Source organism: Lycium barbarum, chromosome 8 (genome assembly GCF_019175385.1).
Source record: "Lycium barbarum isolate Lr01 chromosome 8, ASM1917538v2, whole genome shotgun sequence".
In the NCBI taxonomy this organism is placed as follows: domain Eukaryota; kingdom Viridiplantae; phylum Streptophyta; class Magnoliopsida; order Solanales; family Solanaceae; genus Lycium; species Lycium barbarum.
In genome coordinates, this window is record NC_083344.1 from 110250878 (window position 1) to 110268925 (window position 18048).

General features: G+C 33.2%; 2 protein-coding genes across 3 annotated transcripts; one reads left to right on the forward strand and one right to left on the reverse strand.

Annotated features, from left to right (window-relative positions):
- Positions 1 to 270: 270 nt before the first annotated feature.
- Positions 271 to 4523, reverse strand: LOC132606675 (uncharacterized). Of its 2 annotated transcripts, XR_009570009.1 has the most exons (4): positions 4014 to 4423; positions 3582 to 3716; positions 3440 to 3498; positions 271 to 2700 (listed from the first exon to the last, which is right to left on the reverse strand). XR_009570009.1 is itself a non-coding variant. In XM_060320270.1 (3 exons), exons 1-3 carry the CDS (start codon positions 4077 to 4079, stop codon positions 794 to 796), a joined length of 483 nt encoding a protein of 160 aa, XP_060176253.1. In that variant the 5' UTR covers positions 4080 to 4523; the 3' UTR covers positions 455 to 793. The 2 variants fall into 2 exon arrangements, 1 of the variants encoding a protein (XP_060176253.1); XM_060320270.1 differs by lacking the exon at positions 3440 to 3498 and having other exon boundaries at positions 455 to 1075; positions 4014 to 4523.
- Positions 4524 to 14082: 9559 nt separating this feature from the next.
- On the forward strand, positions 14083 to 16452 carry LOC132608119 (uncharacterized). The gene has a single exon (XM_060322193.1). It carries the CDS (start codon positions 14083 to 14085, stop codon positions 16450 to 16452), a length of 2370 nt encoding a protein of 789 aa, XP_060178176.1.
- Positions 16453 to 18048: the final 1596 nt, after the last annotated feature.

The following is an 18048-nucleotide window of genomic DNA, read 5'->3' on the forward strand; positions in this document are numbered from 1 at the left end:
AATAAAGACAAGCCAGACCAAAAAATTGGTTCATACCAAAAACTATTTTTGAGAAATGAAATTATGACCCTTTACAATGTTTTTTTTAGTTTTATGACCCTTTCACAAGAGATCTTCATTTTTTACACATAAGAGATCTGAAAAAAAAACACATAAGAGATCTAAAAAATCCATTTTCTTCTATTCAAATTATAAGAGCCAAGAGATCATTTCCTCCGTACTCCTTAATAATACTGTCCTCTACAACTTCATCGGAAATTTAACTTGCGTATCAAAAGCTACAACGGAATAGGAACTTTTGGACTGCATTTCAAGTTGTAAGTTCAATAAGTTTTGAGGGTGACTTTTTTTTTTTGGTTGGAGACTTTTGGTATGACTGCCAGTAAATATCAATATATGGCTTGTGCTGTTGACATACAATTAAATCACCATTATTCGTGATGAGCTTGTGTGACTGTGCATATTAGAGTCACATACAAACTTCATTTCATGGTTTTTGCAGCGAACTATAAGAAACTGGATTCTTGAAACTACTTCTCTATACATTCCCATTAATCTAAATCTAGTAGAAACCAACACAAGTTCAGTGGAAATGCATCAACAATCCCTCAAGAAAAGATCAAACAAACTGCGTAATGAGTAGAAAGAAAGCAGATGATATACCAAGAAATAAATATTTAAATTAACTATATTCGTCACAGGATGAAGTACTTCAATAATTTCTTTACCAAGTGATTGTAAAATTTTCAAAAATTAACTATATTCGTCACATGTTAAGCACACCAACAAAATTTTAAATCTGCAGAAAAGTTATAATTTTGTGGTTAAGTTTGAGAATAAAGGAAATGTTTACTCCTCCATACGATTTTTGTTGGACTTTTGATATGAAATTGACGGCAAGGTTTCTATATAAATCGTATTGTTTTGACATGTAACTCAGTTTGTATATTCTGATGTTCAGTTCCAAGGTCCGAGATGGCTCCTTGTTGGGTAAATCAGGATCTTTGACCATATGATGCTTACCTCGAGCTCCTTTGTTGCTTCTCTCAGCTCTTTGGCTTTCTTTCCTTTCATCCTGTCCAATTTGCCCCAGCTGATTTTAGTAGTAAAAACAGACAAAATAAAGCTAAGTCATGCAAATTAGTGGGGCTGCAGCAGCACATCACAAAAAGGAAATGCATGTTTGTGTTTTCACACGACAAAAAAATGTAACATTAAGACTTCCGAAAAAAGATTTCAGGCATCATAAACTTGAAGAACTGACTAATAACTGACCATGGGTGACCCTTTTCCTCTTCATGTGACTAACTGTATTATGGAAGGATTTCAAGCTAATAATATTAATATCTGACAATGTAGCAAGAGCAAGAGATTTGATTTGCTAGTTTAAGCTCATAGAATTAAGTGCAGAAGATAAATATCACAGTGTTTAATTAGAAATCAACTGATTTCTCTTAAGGCAGAAGTGCTTGATCCAACCCTTGTATGCCTGCACTTTGATACTTTCTTACCGGGACCTCCTTACTTACAATACACTACTGCCACAAGACTTTTAAAGATAACACTTCAAATAGATGAATTTGACGTAATAAAAGAAACAAAATCAGAGAATTTGCCTGATGGTCAAAGTCAATACGTTCAACAACCCTAACATCACTGTGCAACACCAAATCAATTAGCCTCGTGCTTTTTAACAAATTGCAGTAAATTTTTGCAAACCCCAAGACCGTTAAAACAAAATATTTCAGCTATAATATCCTTAACTTGCAAGAAATAGATCATCAGAATTTTAAAAACAAAAAGTGTGTCGCAGAGCAACTACTCTTTAACTCAACATTTAATTAGGTCTACTGAGAAATCAATGTACTAATTTTGCTTCAATATTAATAAGCTTGTAATCAATACCTCTTTAACGCATAAATTGGATAAACGTTCTCATTGCCAGAGGCACTACTCTCTATGTGCAACCAAGTATTTGGAGCCAACACAGGTTCCTGTTCACCTTTAAAGTCCATGCCTGATGTCTAGGATCTCTTTTTAATTAAGCTATTTATACAGGGAAAACTCTTTGCTAGTGTATTTTGGGGAGATTATTTGCTTCACCACAGAGAATTTTCCAAGAGTACTATGTGAAGGTGTCAGTTTGATGCTTCTTTGAACAAAAGAAAAATAGAGCAGCAGAGATAATGGAGAAATGTAGACAGAGTAGGAATAGCACATTACAAAATCGCGAGCCTCAAAATCAAGGAGCTTAATACATTCTTGAATGTAGAGTTCTATGGAATATAATCGAATGCAATGTGACATGAAACTAATGCAACAATCATTGGATTAAATAAGGACCATCATATTGAGAAAAGGATGCTTTTTTGATGATTGAATTAGTCATTGTCTGAAATCAACCACTGCAATCTATACTTAACATTTGCAAGTACAGACACCTACATGCCAACAAAAGTTGCAGAACCAGAAGATATAGCGTCAGACTTGTTTTATTATCATCCATACAGGAGATATAGCTAAATTTTGGTCTGTAATATTGAAGACTCCTTACCTCGTCCAAAATTCACTTTACATTCACAATTCACTTTACAAAATTGGCTATTTGATGAATTCATAACCACTCGTTCCTTAATGAGCATACAAATCAAACTGTGATTTTTCTTTATAAGTGGAAATGTAATCATCCATGTATATTGTCTGCAATGTTTCAAAATTTAACTCTAGTAAGATTTTGAGAGATGTAACAGCAGTACTGTATATTTGCTTTACAAACAGTGAACTACAGTTGCACTCGTGTAAAGAAGTTTGATAGATAGATAATACAACTTTTAAAAATCAAACATCTTTCATCAGGAATAAACAATTGATTGTTATTACGTGTAACTTAAACAGAAATCAAAATTTCAAACTACATAATTTCTAAAGGAAAAGCTATTTTATGATTCTTCAAATAAGTATTTCAAGGAATTTACTATCTCTCTCTCTCTCTGAATATTGGGCCTGAGGATATATAGCATTCGTCGTTCTCCCATAGTTCCTCCATAACTATATGACTATACGACCATATGATAGGCGGAACTTAAAATGCTCTGACATAAGAAGCATAAGGAAGTTTGACTTAAGTTAAAGGAAGGATGCAATAAAACTATCATCCTAACCCATTTACCCCAAAATTACTTGAGACCAAGCAACAAAGCCCAAAGTTTTTAGAAAGTTTCCTAACGAATATGTATAACCAATTAACTTTTGCACAGAGAGCTAGCAGTAATATCATTCTAAGAAGAAAAAAAAAAGAGCTAGCAGTAATATCATTATCAAAAGATCTTGCGCTCACAAATATATCATTAAAGTTTATGAAGTAGTCAATGAAAATTTGGACTTCATTCAGCAACAACAACAATTGATCACTCTAGAACCTAACATACTCATCACATACGTGGAACGATGAATTCATTCAGCTCAGACTTCCTCCAACTATTCTCTGTCTAGTCCTCTCTCGAGAAAAAGAAAGAAAATATAAAATTGAATAAAGTTGAGTTTTTTTCTTTTTTGACAATTGGTTTCCGATGAAAATTTACCTGGCTTTTCATTCTATAAAACCAATAGAGTAGAATGACACTGTTCACTCCTCCATCAATCCACTGCCCTTGGTTTGTCTCCCTAACTATCGACATAAAGCCACCGTTTTCTCCCCTGGTACCAAGGGACATGGCCTGTAGGCAAGAGTCAAAAGATAGTTGCCATTAATTTTTTTTTAAACAAAAATATGTCCAAGTTCTGAGGACTTCTTTATGTTCTTGTTAAGAGAACCAACAAACTGGAGAGCATTGTTAAAGAACTGATTCTTATTCCATATAAAGGAGATCTTTTTATTTTGATCATTTCTCTCTTCTTTATGTTCACATTGTAGCAATTCTTTATGTTCACATTGTAGCAATAGTAAACCAAAACACAACAACAACATGACCAGTGTGATCCATATAAAACTAAAATCAAAATTAGCACGATACCTTTGTTGTAGATTGAGAGAACACAATCAGCCCATCTGAAAGCATAGTTGTAAATTTTACAATCATAAAAAGGCTTGAGAAATAGTTCAGATAACATGAATTTCCGCATTCCACGTTGCTTATGTCTTCCCCTGAATTAACATCTATGTGAACTGCGACCTGCCTAGTGACTGCTTGGAATCAAAAGAAAACCCTTGAATTGTACCCACCTTTTGAATTTTATCTTTTATATGAATGAATGTTGTTGGACATTCCTCTTCCTCTGATTATCACCCAAAACATTTTCTTCCAGGTTCCCTGTCTGTTTTGCTAATTACAATTTGTGTTGTTGAGATTTTAGGTACCTTCAGATTCAGAAATGGGTAAATCATTTTCTTTTTGGCTTTTGCATTGGGATTTTGTTGATGAGGTTGCAGTAAAACTGACACCACTATTTTCCTCAATTTGAAGTTGAAATTCCTTAACTGAAGCGGTTGACAAAACGTGTCTTCCCCATTACTGAGGGTGTCCTCAATTATGTTTTAATTTTATTTAAATGATATATTTATTATTTCAATTTAAGAGCCCCGGATTTTATTTTTTATATATATCTGAAAGACTTTCAATTGCGAAAGTCATGGGTGTGGCTGACAGATCAATTGTTTGAGAAGAGGTGATCGTGGGACAGTTGTTATTTTTAAAAAAAAAATTGTTAAATGCTGTAATATTCAAGGAAGTTGAATCTATTTTTAACCTTTAAAATTTAATGTTAAAATATGAAAATTTTAAAATTCCGAAGAGAATTCACAAACTGATCAGTTATTCACAATTTTCTTTGTTTGAATTTTCTAGTTTAAATTTAAATTTTAAAACTGTAACTAACTATCAACTAATTAACTAATTTTTATCCTAAAACTATCCTCTTTTTAATAATATATAGATTGTAGATACCAGACAACTTTTTTTTAAAAAGTAAAAGAATAATGAAAAAGATCAAAAATACCCCTCTACTTTTATTGATTAGCTATTTCTATTCTGATGTTACTAAAGTTATCAAAAATACCATAATTTGACGGACCCCAAATCCATCCAAATAACCAATTTCAATTGAAATTACTCAGTTCTCCTATTTTAACCCGACCCGCGACCAACTACATTAAACCCCATCTAAAAATCAAATCCTCCACCACACATGTTTTCTCCAAGAATACGGCCACCACCCATGGCGATTTCTCAGTCACCGGAAAACTTTCTCTATTACTTTTTCCCTACAGAGTTACAGAGCCACTTGGGAGAAGAGAGAAAAAGAATATCAAGCTGAAGCTCCGGCAGCCGATGATGGTCGTCGCCTAAAGCCTCGAACGCACTCAAACACCAGCTTTCTCTTCAACTTCAAACAGGAGAGAATGAGCAGAGAAAAGAAGTGAAATGATTTCCCTTATTTACTTTCTCAGAAAACCTAGCAGCCGCACACCACAGCCTTCTCCACCTCGTCGGACGGCGTACTTCTCTGAAACTAAATCACATGTAAGTTGATGGGCTGAAATTAAACCGTCACCGCCTATAAGGTTTAATTTGGTTTAATATAGAGGGTCGCGAGTCGGGTTAAAATAGAGGGACAGGTAAGGCTGTTCACTGTTTTGGTTAAAGTTAAAACTAAATTGAAAATTTAACTAAATCGAATAAAAAAATTAATATTTGGTTTGATTTGATTTGATTTTAAATTTTAAAAATCGATAATATTTGGTTTAATTATGATTCTATTAAAAAATAACCGAATAAATAACTGAACCAAACCGATAAATTATATACATAAATTTTATAATTATTCATATGTATAATATTAGTTTTTCATAAAGAATTATAAATATTTTATACCTTTTAATCATTAATTTGGTTTTTGATCTACTTATTTCACACGATTGTTTAAGGCACGTGTTTTTAAGAATATGTTCAAGCTCATGTCTTTAAGCCTTTTAACTCTTTAAGTGTCAAGTGTAAACCTACTAACAGAAGCTCACGTTAGAGTCTAATGTCTTTAACTTAAATTTTTAGTCTTTCTTTGTCAGACATTTGATTTTAGGTTGTTTCTTCTTTTCTTTCGAATTTATATCTTTCTTTTTTCTTGCCTGAATGGGTCCTAAACTTCTAATATTTTTCATATGAAAAGAGGTAAATTTTTAGTCTTTCTTTGTCAGTCATTTGATTTTAAGTTGTTTCTTTTTTTCTTTCGAATTTATACCTTTCTTTTTTCTTGTCTGAATGGGTCCTAAATTTCTAATATTTTTCATATGAAAAGGACAGAGGTTGTAAATTTGGAGGTTCCTACTGAAGAACCTTCAGTAACATAGTAACATCAGCATTTGCTGCAACTCAAGCACACGGTAATGCTCTAATACTTCTTCCGTGAATAATCCTCCTAAAAAAAGAAGAAGAAAAAAAAAAATCCTTGTAGTCGAGACCCTAGCCTTGAAGATAATGATAGAAAAACATCTGAATTTTAGCATCATTACACAAAGTTTTTTAATAAAATGGGAGAATTGAGGGCAAAATGCAAGTACTGAGTTACTTTTTAGCTCTATATGTAATAGTTTAGCAACTTTGGATAACTTGAGTACTACACTATCACTAATAGTGAAAATGTTTCTATGATGTATGTTTCACCTTAAATTATAAATAAAACCTATCATTTGAACAAAAAAAAGACACGTCTTTTTCAACTTTTTAATGTTTTACTGATAAGTCTCATGACTGCTAGTTATAAACCGAAAAATCGAACCAAACTGAACCAAACCGGTGGTTATTATTTTATTTGATTTGGTTATGGTTTTAGACATTTAAAAACCGACTAAATTGGTTTGGTTATGGTTTTAATCAATAACCGATCCAAATTGAACCATGAACACCCCTAGGGACAGGTAATTTCAATTGAAATCGGGTTATTTGGGTGGATTTGGAGATTTCGTAGAAATAGCCCCCAAACTTGTAATGAAGGATAAAACTAGCCAATAAAAGAAAGTAGAGGCTTCTGGCTGATCCGTGTCACCGAACTCCATTCCTTATCTTACATTCAATTTATATTTTCAGACTGTGTATTTAGGATGATTTATCAGACTTGTATCTCATATTCCGGTAACTCTTGTACTTGTGACACCAGGTTTTGAGGTGTATGTTCATTTTCTGCATATTTATAATTATGAGACTTTGTCACGACATTGAAATGACTTTACTTTATCTTTACATATAATTTACTTGTTTACAATTAGCTTAATCAGCTGTGGATGGTTTGCTTACCAGGTGGGGGGTAAGTGCTTTTACTCTGACTTTTATAAGCTTTTACTTTATAAAACCACTTGTGAAGTAGAAGCGCTTCGGTTTATAACTGTGATATTTGTATATTATTCATACATTTATAAACATTTCGATACAAATACTATTAGAAGTATAAATTAGATGAACTGCGTTTTTCATTAGCAATATTTTAAAAATTTATAAAAGAAAAAGTATGTGTGTATATGAGCTAATTTTAATACATGAATTTCTTTGTGTACTTGTTATTATACATGTGTTAAGGTACTCTGATATATTTATTTTCTTAGATAATAAAACTTTATTATTCTAAGATTTTCTTCTATTCTAGTAACATGAAGATGAAATGCAAAGATATTTAAATTTGACTGGATACAAAGCAAATAAAGAATTACATTTCGCTTTAACTTTTTGGTTTTTAAGTCTCGTGCATAAAAATAGTAGTTCAATCAACAAGACATCTATAATATCAAGCAGCCTTTGTTGTTTAGTATTGCGTCATCAATAGATCATGTAACACAACAAATTATTAAAGGTTCATGTTAAAAGAAGTGAGAAAATTAGACAAAAATTAGAGACCTTAATATCCCCCAATTCTATAAAGCAAAAAAAGTGACAACAATTAAATATGTGTTGTTGATATAATGCGCAGTGGCTAAGATATAGTGACAAAGATAATAATTATACGCGACATGTGATAATCTAAATCACCAATTAAAAATGTATAAAGAGTAATAGTCTTTGACATATCGGTACTATCTTCTTACATGAGACAAATTAAGAAAAATGTCTAAAAAAAAAAACAATAAAAAACAAAATAATAGAGAATCATATTATAATGGTTATAACAAAGAAATATATGAGTACATCAGGCTACAACCGAGGAGGAAAACATGATAATGAAGCTTATAATTCTAACCCAGAGGAGGCGATATATCCTTATATATGACTATTGAATAGTGTTATATAAGACTATCCAATTTTCCTCTATGAGTTTGATAACTATTGAAAGCATATAAATTTGGGAGTGTAGCGGTACATCCTTTTTGTGACTACTATTAATCTGTTTGAATGAAGCAATGTGTCTTAAGATTTCTGATCATGTCAATCAAGTATCTTTCTTTATCTCTTGAACCTGTAACTTGGATGTATTGCTGCTTCAACAGGAATTTGTAGTATGTGGAGATAGAAGTATCTGATACCATGAAACTTTAATATCTCACTTGTGATTTGGCACAAAATGGTACTCCTCAAACTTTCTATGTTGGTGTCGAGAACATGAATTATGAGGTATTAATGAACAAACAAGGAGAAAAATAGTATGAAGATTTTATTGTTCTTTATGGAGTATGTTCCTTCACAAGTTCTGGTTTGAGATTTAGGATTGTTGGCCTTTCAAGAACAGGTTGAATATGTCAGCACATAATAGAGCAGGAAAGTCACTTTTGCGCGTATGAAGTGCATCAAGTATCAGCCGATCAAAATTCTGTAGATGACAATGATATGTGTTGTATTTGTATGGTAAGAGATTATTTCAGTTGGTTGTTTCCTAGTCAAATTATAGCCATGTAAGTTAAAATGTTTTACTCAAGCATAACTATTCGGTTCTGCAGGGGGACTTTTTTTATGGCTAGATCATTGGAAGTGCCGCATGTTGGCACAACTTCCATTTTGATTGCATCAGTCAGTGGATCGTGCAAAAGAATACTTGCCCTATTTGTTAATAACCGTTAAGTGTGGAAATGAGCATTCAGAAGGCCAACACTCACCACCACTTTAGTTTAGAGTCAGTCGACTATGTTGCTGAGTACACGTTGATTTTCCATACTCACTCTACACTTGCTACACCTTTTTGTATGCAGAGTCTATTCGAGCACCAGTGAGACACGTGATTCACTGACCGTTGAGGCTATCTTCTGAAGTATTCAGAATGATTTGCTGGTTGATCCGCGGCACCAGGCTCTATTACTTAATTCACATTCTGTCATTTATATTTTAGACAATGTATCTAGAATGATTTATTAGACTTGTATCTCATACTCTAGTAGCTCTTGTACTTGTTGTGGGGTTTTAACGATTGGTTGAATGGGAAATGAAGGGAAGAAAATATGGAGGGAAAATGAAAATTTTGAATTATTCCTTTATTGCTTTTTAGAAGAAGCATTTCTACCACATTGGTAGTGGAAAGGAAAGTTCTTGTGCTTATATAGAGAAGCACATCTTCTAGCCCATACAAAGTTAAGAAGAGGACCTCCCCTTGCGCTATTGTCGTCGCTCGGCTCGGCTTTGGATCTAATTGATTGATAATCTTTTTGGACCAAATTTTATTTAGTTTTAATTATTTAATCAATTATTTATTAATTAATTATCCAAATCATGACCCGGTTTATGACCCGGATCTGCGCACCTGACCCTTTCTTTTCCCTGATTAAATTTAAAATTTTCCTACTGTTTTTTAACAGGACTGTTCTGAATTGCAAACCTTTTCAGAAACAGTTCCCCAATGGCTATAAATTCCTAATAATACTCAGATTTTTCCTTACGAATTTTTTGACTTTCTAAACTTCTTGCACTCTCTTAAACTTTCTGTGTGCTTTACTGTCGTCTAGTGGTTCGCAGTTCGCCGGAGTTTTCTGTACCGATACACCGGTGAGTAAATCGTTCTATCCTGGAAGGATATATTCCATAATAACCTCGGGTACATTGAGGGGAATAATTTCTTTAAGGACACACTATGCATTCAATGGGCTCGATTTGATTCCTAAATATATTTTCAGATACTGTCCTTATTTTTCAGTTTCTGTTTTTCGCTTTCTGAAATTTTTCCAGATTCTGTTTAAGTTTGTTTTTCAGATACAGATTTCTAACACCTGTGACACCAGGTTTTGGGTGTATGTTTCTTTTCCGCATATTTATGATTATGAGACTCAGTTACGACATCGAAATCGCTCTACTTTATCTATATGTATAATTTACTTGTTTACAGTTGGTTTAATCGATTGTGGATGATTTGCTTATGGGGTGGGGTAAGTGCCTTCACGGCTTTGAAATTTGGGTCGTGATGAGGTTAGAGTGTTTACTCTAACTTTTATATGTTTTTACTTTATAAACCACTTAGTCGCGCTTCGTGCAATTTACAACTGTGATATTTGTATATAGTTCAAACTGTTATAGACTTTTCGATATAAAAACTTTAGAAGTATAACTCAGATGAACTACATTTTTCATTAGTAATTTTTTTAGTAAATTACAAAAGAAAAGAGTATGTGTGTGTGAGCTAATTTTGATATGAATCTCTTTGTATACTTGTTATTAAATACATAGGTTAAAGTACTCTAATATATTTATTTCATTAGATAATAGAATTGTTATTATTCTAACATTCTCTTCTATTCAAATAACATGAGGATGAAATACAAAATAAAGAAATCTAAATTTGTTTAGATACAAGTCAAATGAAGAATTACATTTCGGGTTAACTCTTGGTCATTAAGCCTCGCGCATAAAAATAGTAGTTCAATAAAAAAAAAAAACATCAATAATTCCAACAAGCAGCCTTTGTTGTTTAGTATTACATTGTCAATCAATCGTGTAACGCAAACAAATTCTTAAAGGCTCATGTTAAAAGAAGTGAGAAAATGTGACAAAAATTAGAGAACTTAATATCCCACAAGTCTATAAAGCAAGAAAAGCGACATATATAGTCTCAATCACGAAATAATAATCGTATACGCAATGACTAAGATATAGTGACAATGATAACATTATATGCGACATGTGATAATCTAAATCATTAATTAAGAATATTCAGAGATTAGTAGTCTTGACATATCAATACTATCTTTTCACATGAGATAAAATAAAAATAAAAAAATAATAATAATAGAAAATCATATAGAATGGTTATAACAAAGTAATATATGAGTACAACAGACTACAACCATGAGAAAAACATAATAATGAAACTTATAATGCTAATGCAGAGGAGACGATACGTCCATATATATAACTATTGGATAGACTTATATAAGACTGACCATTTTTCCTCTCTGAGTTTGATAACTATTGAAAGCATATAAATTTGAGAGTGTAGCGGTACATCCTTTTTGTGACTAGCATTAATCTATTTGCATGAAGCTATAGTGTTTCAAAGATTTTTGATCATGTCAATATGGTATCTTTCTTTATCTCTTGAACCTATAACACTACTAAAAAAACAGTGAAATTCGACCAAAATTTTCGATCACACGCGGTCGAAAAAGGCCAATTTTCGACCGCAAGGCATGGTCGCTAACAGCTAGGGTGAAATTTTTTTCGACCTCACGTGGTCGAAAATTTTCGATCTCACGCGGTCGAAATAAGTTTTCTACCTAAATTACGAAAATAAATTTTTCGACCACCTGAGGTCGAAAAAAAATATTTTTTATTTAAATATATGAGTAAAAAATTTCGACCGCATGCGGTCGAAAATATTATTTTTATACAACTATTATTTAAAGTCTTCGACCTCTTCTGGTCGAAATATGATAGAAGATAAAAATAATAAAAAATTATTTTCAGAATTTCGACCGCATGAGGTCGAAATTTAGCAATATTGTTGCCAGATTTCGACCTCATGAGGTCGAAATTCAAAATGTTGCCCAGATTTTCGACCTCGTGCGGTCGAAATTTTAATTTTTGAGTACAATTTCGACCTTATGAGGCCGAAAATTATCAATATCTGGGTGAATTTTCGACCTCATGAGGTCGAAAATCTGGAAAAAAAATTCCAGCATTCAGCTGCTTTTACAGCAGCCCACCTGCCAATCACACTCATCAACCAAATCAACAATGCAATTCATCAATACGTCCAATTCATCAAAGTACTTCTATAATTATAAACTTCACATTCTAAAATCAAATTCAACCTCAAGTTTCAATTTAAAGTACTTCTAAATATCCTTAAAACTACATTCAAACACTTGAACATCATAAAGTTAAACAACCGTAAACTACTTTCTACATTCAAACACTTAAACATCATAAAGTTAAAACATCCATAAACTACTTCCTACAATCAAATTCACCTTCAAAAGTACATCTAATTCGAATTAAAACTATCATAAAAAAATTATACATATCCAAGAAAACATAGCAATATTACAATCCAAAAGTATACGAATCAAAAAAGTCAACGTTGGGTGTTAGAGACATGATCCGATTCCGCCCCACTATCCTCATCAACAAGAGCATGAACTATGTTGTCTTGTGACCTACGTCGTCTACTGGGCTGTGACCTACGAGCATCCCCGGGACACGGGGGAATATGAGAGGACCCCGAGTTGAGTAAGCTGTCAATTTGGGCCTGCATATGCAACATCCTTGCCTCCGTAGAACTAAGTGTACTTGTTAGTTGAATAACTTTCAGCTTCATTTCTTGGTACTCCTTAGGATCCACTGCCCCTTCAGAAGTAGTACCTACGCCTTGAAGGAACGACGGAAATTGACGACATGCTCGATTAGGCATCCCATAAACTGTCCCATACCTTGTCGGGGGAGCTACCTTCTCCATCCACTGCTGAGCAATTATCTCGTTGGTCATCGATGTCCCGGCTGGCTGACTGGCACAATATTCCAACCTGTGTTGTTGAAACTTGGTCTAAAATTGAAGGATGCAATGTTAGTAGGTAAATTTAGTTCAAACAAAAGTAGTTATTATTGTTAGTTAGTGACTTACATAGGTTTGCTGAGCCCTAGGCTCAATCCATTGGTCCGTACCATTTGCGTTCTTCGCCTTCCTCGTGTGAGTAATCTTGAACAGGGGCGGATGTAATGTGTTTGAGTGGGGTTCAATTGAACCCCAAACTTTTGACGTAAATCGTAAATATAATGTGTTAAATATCCGAAATATACATATACATTTAGTGTTGAACCCCAAACTAAAAGAGGCTGGGGGTTCAGTGGTTGGGCAGTTCACTGTAAGGCTTATCCATGCTTGGAGATCCAAGTTCGATTCTCCTTGACCACGTTTTTTATATCAAATATGCTTTCTTTGATGCAGGACTTATATTGTCCTTTTCCATTTAATAGGCACGTGTATGCTCTTAAAATAATAGGACCCGCTTCATACTTTTTATTCCTTTTTTTTGTACTTCATTTTCTTATAGGAGATTTTTTTTCTCCTTTTCAAATACTCATAAAAGAACCTGAATGTTCTTTTCTGTTTTCTTGATTTTCACATTCTTTAAAGAAACAAAAAACTTCTCACTTTTGAGAAGGCTTTTCAACATCAGTACAAAAGTTAGGGTTCCAACAAATCAATATTTTTTTTCAGTGCTTCTTGAATTTTATAATCTCCACATCAAAAAATCAAACAACTGAAACAAGTGTGTCTTCTCTTCTTTCAGCTTGGTTCCAAGTCAGAAGCTTCAAGCAAACTCTTCTTTGATTTACTGGTATGCTCCTAAAAGCTCAAAATCTATTATTAATGTCTTTTCATTTCTTATTGTACTGCAATATTGTTCATTTATGGGATAAATTTTGAAAACATATGCAACACTATAAGCTTTTAGGCATTCTATTTGGGATAATATTTTTTTTTCTTTTTGAGAATGCAGCTTTTTGGGGTTAGTTAATCAAATATTTTTTGGGTTAATCTCACAACCAGAACTAGAAAATGGAAAAAGAGAATTCAAGTACACCACCCACTAATACTTGGTTTAATTAAATTAAATTTAATATATGCAATGTGAAGTGATTTTTGTTTTGTGATTTTAGGATTCTTTTAGCGAGAGTCGCTATAATGAAGAGATTTTACCAGGTTATTCAAACTCCTTCAAGTTCTCGTTTAAGCTCTCCTGTGCCAAATTCTTCTTCGTGTCCAGTTGTTCATGACAAAGATAAAGTGTTGGATTTGAATCTTCCTAAACCTGATCCTGGTGAAAGAAAGCAAATCTCACAATATTCTTATAATGAACGTGACCGAATAAGGAGACATTATATTCAAAAAGGACCATGCCAACCTCGTGATCATATATTCCCAAAGAGAGAATTTGGTGGACTCATGCGTCAATTTAATCCTGACTGGTTTGGTACTTCATATTCTGAATGGTTAGAATATAGTGTTAAACTTGATGCGGGCTTTTGTTTATGTTGCTACTTGTTTAAAAATGAACATGGAAGAGTTGGAGATTCTTTTACAAAACATGGTTTTAGAGCTTGGAATAAAGGTATAGAAAGGCTTAATAGACATATTGGTGATGTGAATAGTCTTCACAATCGGTGTTTCAAGAGGATGAGAGACTTAAAGAATCAAGAACAATCGATTGTAACTTCTTTTGACAAGCATAATGAGAAAGATAAAAATAATTATCAAGTTCGGTTGAATGCTTCAGTTGATGTGACAAGATTTCTTTTGAAACAAGGAATGCCTTTTCGGGGCCACAATGAAGGTGAAACTTCTACAAAAAGGGGAAATTTTCTAGAACTTTTAAAATGGTATGCAAATAGGCATGATGAAGTGAACAAAGTTGTACTAGAAAATGCTCCACAAAATAACATGATGATTGCTCCAAGTATCCAAAAGGAGATCGTGAATGCTTGTGCAAAAGAAACATTGAAAGCAATTATTGAAGATTTAAATGGAGATTACTTTGGCATATTGGTTGATGAATCTAAGGATGTTTCTCATAAGGAACAAATGGCTCTTGTTCTTAGATATGTCAACAAAGAAGGCACACTTATTGAACGATTCCTTAGTGTTGTTCATGTTAAAGATACAAGTGCAATAGCATTGAAAGATGCTATCTATTCTTTGCTTTTAGAGCATTCATTAAGTCCATCTCAAATACGGGGACAAGGTTATGATGGAGCTAGTAACATGCAAGGAAAAATCAATGGTCTTAAAACTCTAGTTTTGGAAGACACTCCTTCAGCTTATTGCATACATTGCTTTGCTCATCAGTTGCAATTGACTCTTGTAGCTGTTGCAAAGAAGCACTATGATGTAGATCAATTTTTTGATATTGTTGCTAATGTCTTGAATATTGTTGGAGGTTCTTTTAAGCGCAGGGAGATTCTTCGAGAAGATCAAGCAAAAAAACTAGAGGAATTACTAGTGCTTGGTGAAGTTTATACGGGAAGTGGACTAAATCAAGAACTTGGGCTTCAAAGGCCCGGTGACACCCGTTGGGGATCTCACTTTAAAACAGTGCGTAATTTTATTGCATTATTCTCATCAATTGTTCATGTGCTTGAAGTAATTGCAAGTGAGGGTACAACTTATCTAGAGAGATCCATGGCAAAAAGTCTAGTGAATGATATAAGATCTTTTGAGTTTGTGCATATGTTGAAAATGATGTTGAAAGTGTTGGCAATTACAAATGATTTGAATATGACTTTGCAAAGAAAAGATCAAGATATTGTGAATGCTATGAAGCTTGTTGGTTTTGCCAAGAGGCAACTGCAATCGATGAGAGAGTCTAAATGGGAATCTTTGATTGAAGATGTCTCTTCATTTTGTGTGAAGCATGATATTCTAATTCCTGAAATGGATAAGAACTATCATATTGGAAAGTCAAAGCGCAAGAGTTCAAGTGTCACATATTCTCATCATTTGCATGTAGAAGTCTTTAATGCTGTTATTGATTTGCAACTTGCGGAGCTTAATAGTCGTTTTGATGCAGTGAATAGTGATTTGCTTTTAGGTATGGCTAGTTTGAGTCCGGATAATTCTTTTGCAAATTATGATAAAGACAAAATTATGAAACTTGGTACACTTTATCGTGATGAGTTTAGTGTTTCCAAGCTTGAAGATCTCAGTTACGAGCTTGACAACTATATTCTCTTTGTGAGAGAAGATAGTGATTTCTCTAATTTGAAAGGAATTCGAGATCTTTCAGAAACATTAGTTGAAACAAATCTGCACAAGACTTGGAGACTTGTTTATTTACTTGTGAAGTTAAGCTTGATATTGCCTGTGGCTACTGCAACAGTAGAAAGAGCTTTTTCTTCAATGAAATACATCAAAAATGACTTGCGAAGCAGAATTGGTGATCAATTTCTTAATGATTGTTTAGTTTGTTATATAGAAGATGAAGTATTTGAAAGTGTACCAAATGATGCGATCATTGATCGTTTTCAAAACATGACAAGTCGTCGGGGACAATTGTAATGGTGATATTTACTAAATATATGTATCTCTTTTGCATGTTGATAGTGGTCATATGATTTGATTTAACCTGGCTCTTCAACAAATATTTTACTTTTTCGTGCTTTCACTATAACACTTGTACACCTGAAAAGTAAGGAAACAACTGAATAAAACTTAATGAGATTTATGCGTTTTAGAGAATATCTCAAACCACTTTATTTAAACTAAAGTATAGAATTATTTGCTTGTATCCAGTACTTAACTGTTTCAATGTCTACAGTATTGAAATGTAAATTTTTGGGTATAGCGGGGTGAGGGAGTTTGAAAAGTATTTCTATGGTTTTGAGGGTAAGGTGGATTGTTACTTTTAAAATTTTTGAATATCAATGTTCTTTGTTTGGTTAGGTTATTATTGTATGGTACCTTGAGGCCTGTCCTAAAATTTTAAATCTTGAACCCCTAAAGTTAAAATCCTGGATCCGCCTCTGATCTTGAAGACTTCATCTTGAGGTATTTCCTGACCCCTCTCGAGCGTCTACAAATAAATCAAGATTAACAACTAATTTCATATCCAAACGAGCCACAAGTAAAAATGAAATATGGGAGAGCGCAGATTATTCTATTCCTTGTCACTCCAGGTGTGAACCTCCACTGTATGCAAATTGAATTTCTCAGCAGAGTAGTATAACTGTTGTTTGCATGTACTATGAAATGAAGATCTGAATATTCTCTATGCAGACTGCTATTTGCTAACAAAGATTTTCTTATTCCAGCAAAAGTTATGCTAACACTCTTAGAGCCCTGGGCACCAAAGCTGAATGTATCTTATTAGAAGGAAAAACACATACAGATTTGTTTCTTCAGCTAATTGACTTTTTCTTATTGAAGCCTCTTTTTGTTCCATCTCATGCAGTAAAGTAGTAAAAAGACGTATAGATTTGGCCGCTTGGTCAAAATATTTACACCTGCTAGCTAATATACATAAATTATAACTAAATATACACTGCTGCACACATATACATATACTATACATTGCTATTTTTTTGGATGACGGCTATACCGTGCAAAATCCCTAAAATTTAAATGTTTTCTTTCCTTGGTTTGTGGCCATTGTCAAGTATTTTTTTTATATGGTCCCATTCTATTCTACCATCTTCCTGGAAATATATAGTTTCATTGAATGGAGCATAATTACAAGGAGCCAAAAAGTAGCAGATCAACCAGCTAAATATGGTAGGAGGATAAAGGAGTCCACTAGTATTTTACATTTTGTAGTTTTTTTAGATATTTTGTAGGCAGACATACAGAGTTAGATTCAAGATTTTAATCAAGAAGAGTTAAAATATAAAGAAATATATAAATAAGTGTCAAGGGGATTCTACATATAGTGTGTCTATATATAAAAAAAAATTGACCAGTGTAATTTTTCGACGAAGGGATATCAATTTACTCTCCTTAGACAAGGGTAGCTCTGCCCCTGCGGACAGAACAAGTGGTAAATGTTGGGTTTTTGGAAAGTGAATGGGAAATGATGGGATGAAAAGTGAAGGGAATGTAAAAAGTTCTTTTTTTTTCTTTGGGAAATGTAAAAGGTCCCTTGTGCTTTAGTTAAAGCAC

What these genes read in the sequence shown, in the direction of transcription:
- LOC132606675 (XM_060320270.1), bottom strand. Translation starts at nt 4,079, where the DNA reads ATGATTGTAAAATTTACAACTATGCTTTCAGATGGGCTGATTGTGTTC. An exon ending in TCTCTCAATCTACAACAAAG is followed by an intron (nt 3,717 to 4,013) that starts GTATCGTGCTAA and finishes TCTTGCCTACAG; the next exon opens with GCCATGTCCCTTGGTACCAG. An exon ending in TTTATAGAATGAAAAGCCAG is followed by an intron (nt 1,076 to 3,581) that starts GTAAATTTTCAT and finishes CAAATTGGACAG; the next exon opens with GATGAAAGGAAAGAAAGCCA.
- LOC132608119 (XM_060322193.1), top strand. Translation starts at nt 14,083, where the DNA reads ATGAAGAGATTTTACCAGGTTATTCAAACTCCTTCAAGTTCTCGTTTA.